At 28.2% G+C, this 7,098-nt stretch overlaps 4 protein-coding genes across 5 annotated transcripts in view; all 4 read left to right on the plus strand.

Moving 5' to 3' along the window:
* LOC136075704 (kinesin light chain 1-like) overlaps window positions 1-910 on the plus strand; it is a 1,179-nt gene extending 269 nt beyond the window's left edge. Inside the window, exon 1 of the mRNA XM_065789139.1 lies at window positions 1-910. This exon is cut by the window's left edge and continues 269 nt beyond it. Within this exon, the coding sequence (XP_065645211.1) occupies window positions 1-910 (910 nt within the window).
* Window positions 1-4,476, plus strand: part of LOC136076633 (uncharacterized) — an 8,045-nt gene extending 3,569 nt beyond the window's left edge. For both annotated transcript variants that reach the window (XM_065789932.1, XM_065789933.1), the window contains exon 3: window positions 1-4,476. This exon is cut by the window's left edge. In XM_065789932.1, the coding sequence (XP_065646004.1) occupies window positions 1,864-3,222 (1,359 nt within the window). In that variant the 5' untranslated portion in view covers window positions 1-1,863 and the 3' untranslated portion in view covers window positions 3,223-4,476.
* Window positions 1,023-1,703, plus strand: LOC136075705 (uncharacterized). The gene has a single exon (XM_065789140.1). It carries the CDS (start codon window positions 1,023-1,025, stop codon window positions 1,701-1,703), a length of 681 nt encoding a protein of 226 aa, XP_065645212.1.
* LOC136075706 (uncharacterized) lies at window positions 3,376-4,092 on the plus strand. Its single transcript, XM_065789141.1, has one exon. The coding sequence runs from the start codon at window positions 3,376-3,378 to the stop codon at window positions 4,090-4,092; it is 717 nt and encodes a 238-aa protein (XP_065645213.1).
* Window positions 4,477-7,098: the final 2,622 nt, after the last annotated feature.

Below are 7,098 nucleotides of genomic sequence, written 5' to 3' on the forward strand. Positions count from 1 at the left end.
ATTATTAGTATGCAAAGGTTTATTTGAAGAAGCATTCGAAATATTAAAATATATTCAAAGTTTTAATTCAGAAACTTATGGTGAAAATAATAAAAACACGCTTTATACAAAACATAATATTGCAAAGTGTTTGGACGATATGGCAAAATATAACGAAGCTTTAAAAATTTATTATTCTATTGAGAAAATACAAACTGAAATTTTAGGTATCAACCATCCGGACACAATGACAACAAAACGTAATATGGCAGGCTGTTTAATGAGTATGGGAAAGTATGACGAAGCTTTAAAAATTTATTATTCTGTTGAGAAAATTGAAACTGAAATTCTAGATAACAACCATCCCGATACAATAACAACAAAACATAATATGGCAACCTGTTTAGGCGATATGGGAAAATATAACGAAGCATTAAAAGCATTTTATTCTGTTGATAAAATAATAACTGAAATTTTAGGTATCAACCATCCGGACACAATGACAACAAAATGTAGTATGGCAAGCTGTTTAAACAATATGGGAAAATATAACGAAGCTTTAGAAATTTATTATTCTGTTGAGAAAATACAAACTGAAATTTTAAAGATCAACCATCCGTCTACAATGAAAACAAAACATAATATCGCACTCTGTTTGAACAATATGAGAAAATATAACGAAGCTTTAGAAATTTATTATTCTGTTGAGAAAATACAAACTGAAATTTTAGGTATCAACCATCCGTCTACAATGACAACAAAACATAATATCGCACTCTGTTTGAGCAATATGGGAAAATATAACGAAGCTTTAGAAATTTATTATTCTGTTGAGAAAATAGAAACTGAAATTTTAGGTATCAACCATCCGTCTACAATGACAACAAAACATAATATCGCATTCTTGTTTGAACAAAATGGGAAAATATAACGAAGCTTTAGAAATTTATTATTCTGTTGAGAAAATAGATACTGAAATTTTAGTTATCAACCATCCGTCTACAATGACAACAAAACATAATATCGCACTCTGTTTGAACAAAATGGGAAAATATAACGAAGCTTTAGAAATTTATTATTCTGTTGAGAAAATACAAACTGAAATTTTAGGTATCAACCATCCGTCTACAATGACAACAAAACATAATATCGCACTCTGTTTGGACAATATGGGAAAATATAACGAAGCTTTAGAAATTTATTATTCTGTTGAGAAAATAAAAACTGAAATTTTAGGTATCAACCATCCGTCTACAATGACAACAAAACATAATATCGCAAGTTGTTTGGACAATATAGGAAAATATAACGAAGCTTTAGAAATTTATTATTCTGTTGAGAAAATACAAACTGAAATTTTAGGTATCAACCATCCGTCTACAATGACAACAAAACATAATATCGCAAGGTGTTTGAACAATATGGGAAAATATAACGAAGCTTTAGAAATTTATTATTCTGTTGAGAAAATAGAAACTGAAATTTTAGGTATCAACCATCCGTCTACAATGACAACAAAACATAATATCGCACTCTGTTTGAACAAAATGGGAAAATATAACGAAGCTTTAGAAATTTATTATTCTGTTGAGAAAATAGATACTGAAATTTTAGGTATCAACCATCCGTCTACAATGACAACAAAACATAATATCGCACTCTGTTTGAACAAAATGGGAAAATATAACGAAGCTTTAGAAATTTATTATTCTGTTGAGAAATAGAAACTGAAATTTTAGGTATCAACCATCCGTCTACAATGACAACAAAACATAATATCGCACTCTGTTTGGACAATATGGGAAAATATAACGAAGCTTTAGAAATTTATTATTCTGTTGAGAAATAAAAACTGAAATTTTAGGTATCAACCATCCGTCTACAATGACAACAAAACATAATATCGCAAGTTGTTTGGACAATATAGGAAAATATAACGAAGCTTTAGAAATTTATTATTCTGTTGAGAAAATACAAACTGAAATTTTAGGTATCAACCATCCGTCTACAATGACAACAAAACATAATATCGCAAGGTGTTTGAACAATATGGGAAAATATAACGAAGCTTTAGAAATTTATTATTCTGTTGAGAAAATAGAAACTGAAATTTTAGGTATCAACCATCCGTCTACAATGACAACAAAACATAATATCGCACTCTGTTTGAATAATATGGGAAAATATAACGAAGCTTTAGAAATTTATTATTCTGTTGAGAAAATAAAAACTGAAATTTTAGGTATCAACCATCCGTCTACAATGAAAACAAATCATAATATCGCAAGGTGTTTGGACAATATGGGAAAATATAACGAAGCTTTAGAAATTTATTATTCTGTTGAGAAAATACAAACTGATATTTTAGGTATAAACCATCCGGACACAATGACAACAAAACATAATATCGCACTCTGTTTAAACAATATGGGAAAATATAACGAAGCTTTAGAAATTTATTATTCTGTTGAGAAAATACAAACTGAAATTTTAGGTATCAACCATCCGTCTACAATGAAAACAAAACATAATATCGCAAGGTGTTTGGACAATATGGGAAAATATAACGAAGCTTTAGAAATTTATTATTCTGTTGAGAAAATACAAACTGATATTTTAGGTATAAACCATCCGGACACAATGACAACAAAACATAATATCGCACTCTGTTTAAACAATATGGGAAAATATAACGAAGCTTTAGAAATTTATTATTCTGTTGAGAAAATACAAACTGAAATTTTAGGTATCAACCATCCGTCTACAATGACAACAAAACATAATATCGCAAGGTGTTTGGACAATATGGGAAAATATAACGAAGCTTTAGAAATTTATTATTCTGTTGAGAAAATACAAACTGAAATTTTAGGTATCAACCATCCGTCTACAATGACAACAAAACATAATATCGCAAGGTGTTTGGACAATATGGGAAAATATAACAAAGCTTTAGAAATTTATTATTCTGTTGAGAAAATACAAACTGAAATTTTAGGTATCAACCATCCGTCTACAATGACAACAAAACATAATATCGCAAGGTGTTTGGACAATATGGGAAAATATAACGAAGCTTTAGAAATTTATTATTCTGTTGAGAAAATACAAACTGAAATTTTAGGTATCAACCATCCGTCTACAATGACAACAAAACATAATATCGCACTCTGTTTGAACAATATGGGAAAATATAATGAAGCTTTAGAAATTTATTATTCTGTTCGAGAAAATACAAACTGAAATTTTAGGTATCAACCATCCGTCTACAATGACAACAAAACATAATATCGCAAGTTGTTTGGACAATATAGGAAAATATAACGAAGCTTTAGAAATTTATTATTCTGTTGAGAAAATAGAACTGAAATTTTAGGTATCAACCATCCGTCTACAATGACAACAAAACATAATATCGCAAGGTGTTTGAACAATATGGGAAAATATAACGAAGCTTTAGAAATTTATTCTGTTGAGAAAATACAAACTGATATTTTAGGTATAAACCATCCGGACACAATGACAACAAAACATAATATCGCACTCTGTTTAAACAATATGGGAAAATATAACGAAGCTTTAGAAATTTATTATTCTGTTGAGAAAATACAAACTGAAATTTTAGGTATCAACCATCCGTCTACAATGAAAACAAAACATAATATCGCAAGGTGTTTGGACAATATGGGAAAATATAACGAAGCTTTAGAAATTTATTATTCTGTTGAGAAAATACAAACTGATATTTTAGGTATAAACCATCCGGACACAATGACAACAAAACATAATATCGCACTCTGTTTAAACAATATGGGAAAATATAACGAAGCTTTAGAAATTTATTATTCTGTTGAGAAAATACAAACTGAAATTTTAGGTATCAACCATCTGTCTACAATGACAACAAAACATAATATCGCAAGGTGTTTGGACAATATGGGAAAATATAACGAAGCTTTAGAAATTTATTATTCTGTTGAGAAAATACAAACTGAAATTTTAGGTATCAACCATCCGTCTACAATGACAACAAAACATAATATCGCAAGGTGTTTGGACAATATGGGAAAATATAACGAAGCTTTAGAAATTTATTATTCTGTTGAGAAATAGACAAACTGAAATTTTAGGTATCAACCATCCGTCTACAATGACAAAAAAACATTATATCGCACTCTGTTTGAACAATATGTGAAAATATAATGAAGCTTTAGAAATTTATTATTCTGTTGAGAAAATACAAACTGAAATTTTAGGTATCAACCATCCGTCTACAATGACAACAAAACATAATATCGCACTCTGTTTGAACAATATGGGAAAATATAACGAAGCCTTAGAAATTTATTATTCTGTTGAGAAAATAAAACGAAATTTTAGGTATCAACCATCCGTCTACAACGAAAGCAAAACATAATATTGCAATGTGTTTGAATAATTTAGAAAAATATTATACGAGTTGTTTAATTACTTGAATAAAGTTTTAATAAATATGAAGTTTTTCTGTTAGATAAAATATAAATAACGAACGTTTTTATTTAAATAATAATGAACTATTCAATGTCTTTAATTCTTATTTAGAAAACCTTATTTTTTAATAAGTTTTCAAATAAGAAATAAATGTTTGTTTATTTTATTGTAAAAGCTATAAAATTTTTATATTATAAAATATGGATGTATTATTAATTATAAAGATCAAAAGAGGTGAAAGTAAGTATTATATATATATATAAATATATATATACATATATATATATATATATATATATATATATATATATATATATATATATATATATATATATATATATATATATATATATTTATATATATATATATATATATATATATATATATATATATATATATATATATTCCTATTTGGTTTAAGTATATTTAAAAGAGGATTCAAATAATACAACTCCTTCGGGAGCTATGGTATGGAGTGTTAGGAAAGCACTATTTGATATAACTTTTAACTCTCACAATAATAATTTATAGTATGCTAGTGAAGATGATTTATTCTTTTGTTTTTATTATATTAATATAAAAATAAATAATTATATAAAAATAAATAATTATATAGTTTGGAGCAACCATTGGATTATTAATAAACTGTATGATATCATCTTTCATCAAACAACAAGTAAAAACCGCTTCAGTGATCTCATCTGTTTCCCATTTGATTAAAACTATTTGACTATTTGATTCAGTGTTTATCATTGGTATTCTTTTATTTCTGCATTTTTTGTCTCCAACGTCCTGAATATTTTTTACATCAATTATCTTCTGCACTGCAAATCTCGTTTCTCCTCCATCTGAACTACAGAGCATTGTCGGAAGAATACTATCATTGTGTGCATTCTAGGCAGAGGAGCAGAAAATTGCGGTAATACAATATCCTTCACAAACTTGTTCTGTTTCTTTACCAAAGTTCGTTGTGTAAGGACATGACATGGACCTTGAATCCAGCTATGTTTAGTCTGAAATTAATTACTCTTCTTTAGCATAATCGCAATTGTGTTACAACTATTAAAGTAAATTTTATTATTTCAGTAAATTATTGTATTATATCTATACTTACATAACTAAGTTTATTACCTTAAGCTCAAACCACATAATAGAATAAACTATGATGAACTCAGCTAACAATTTCAAGCTTTGTAGATCTTTGTTTTCTAAACTATGCTCGGAGCACCAGATTGATGTTGTCTATTTTCAAAATTCAACCATCTTGAATGATCATGTTGGCCAATTTTAATCTCCTTCAAGCCATCAGCAAAAATACCTAATGCTATTGCATTATATATTCTGTATAAATACTTCTGAGCTGTAGACATTGAATCTACAACTTCTTTCTGAACGAAAAAGGTCTACAACAAAATTAATCGAAATAGGTTTGTTGCCATGTTAATAAGTTTTCCGATGTTTTTCTAAAATCTATTTTCAGATAAAGTTTTTCCAGCTAAAGATAATATTAAATGCCTAAGTGGCAATTCGTTGGTATGTAGCGCACAGTTAATCCAGATAAGTTTGAATCCTAGTTTCTTCTCTAAAGATTGAATTACTTCACCCTTCCAACCTATAATAATTTTTTATTTTTAGTAAAAAAAAACTCTAATCTGATTGTAAAACTCAACTCTACTCTTACTCTAACTCTAACTCACTCAACTCAACTCGTAACCAAGAGCTGTTCTAACTCAACTTGAGTTAAAATTGTTAATTTTAAAAGTTTTGAAATAAATATATTTTTTATTAATAAAAACAAGTAAAATGTGTTTTTAAAAAAACTTTTTATAAGTTTTATTTTGAGTAAAGTTTTTTTTTTTTTAGTATAAATGCAGTAATTTTTTGAACTTTTTCAAGCAGTTTGCATTTCCTATCACATTGTAAAAAAAGTTAAATGGAATCAGTTAAATGGAATACTTGGATAAAGTTAATTAATAGAAAAAAAAAAGTAGGAAGACCTTGGGAACCATCAAACGACAGTCGTGTTTGCTCCAACCATTTTGTTGACAAAGAACCAAGCATAGAATTTCCTAACCCCACTTTAAATCTTGGATTTATTTCCACTGAAAAAGATGTTTTTATCTACAAAGAATTATAAACTATAAGAATGAACATTCTAATGAATTAAAATTTTTATCTAATTCAAGTGGATCTGAAAGTTTTGAACTAGTGATTAACAAGAATGACACTAACAAATTGGGAACTAACAAATTGGGAATCATGCATGAATGATGAATGGGTGGGGACAACAATAGAAACTATGAATATAATAAAAAGCACAAAAAAAATTTCAAATTTCTAAAAATTGCTTTTGTGGAAAGAAAAGAAAGGGCAATGTCATTATACTTTTCCCGGAAGATGCATTACCAGCGCTTAACAAACTTGCAAGCATGGACTTTCGAACCAATGCGAAATTTCTTCCCAAAGTTTTTACCTATTTGCGAGCAGTAAAAGCTCAAAAGACCACACAGTTGATTAGCACGCAGTGCAAAGAATAACTAAAAACTTAAGCTTAACTAATTCTAAGGCAATACGTGCACAGGTCTTGAACAGGGGCGTAGGCAGTGTTCCACCCCCTCCCCCAAATCTGTCATATAAGCATTTGAGTTG

Source organism: Hydra vulgaris, chromosome 02 (assembly GCF_038396675.1).
Source record: "Hydra vulgaris chromosome 02, alternate assembly HydraT2T_AEP".
Classification (NCBI taxonomy): domain Eukaryota; kingdom Metazoa; phylum Cnidaria; class Hydrozoa; order Anthoathecata; family Hydridae; genus Hydra; species Hydra vulgaris.

Excerpts from the sequence above, each read along its gene's own strand:
- LOC136075705 (XM_065789140.1), top strand. The coding sequence starts at position 1,023 with ATGGGAAAATATAACGAAGCTTTAGAAATTTATTATTCTGTTGAGAAA.
- LOC136075706 (XM_065789141.1), top strand. The coding sequence starts at position 3,376 with ATGACAACAAAACATAATATCGCAAGGTGTTTGAACAATATGGGAAAA.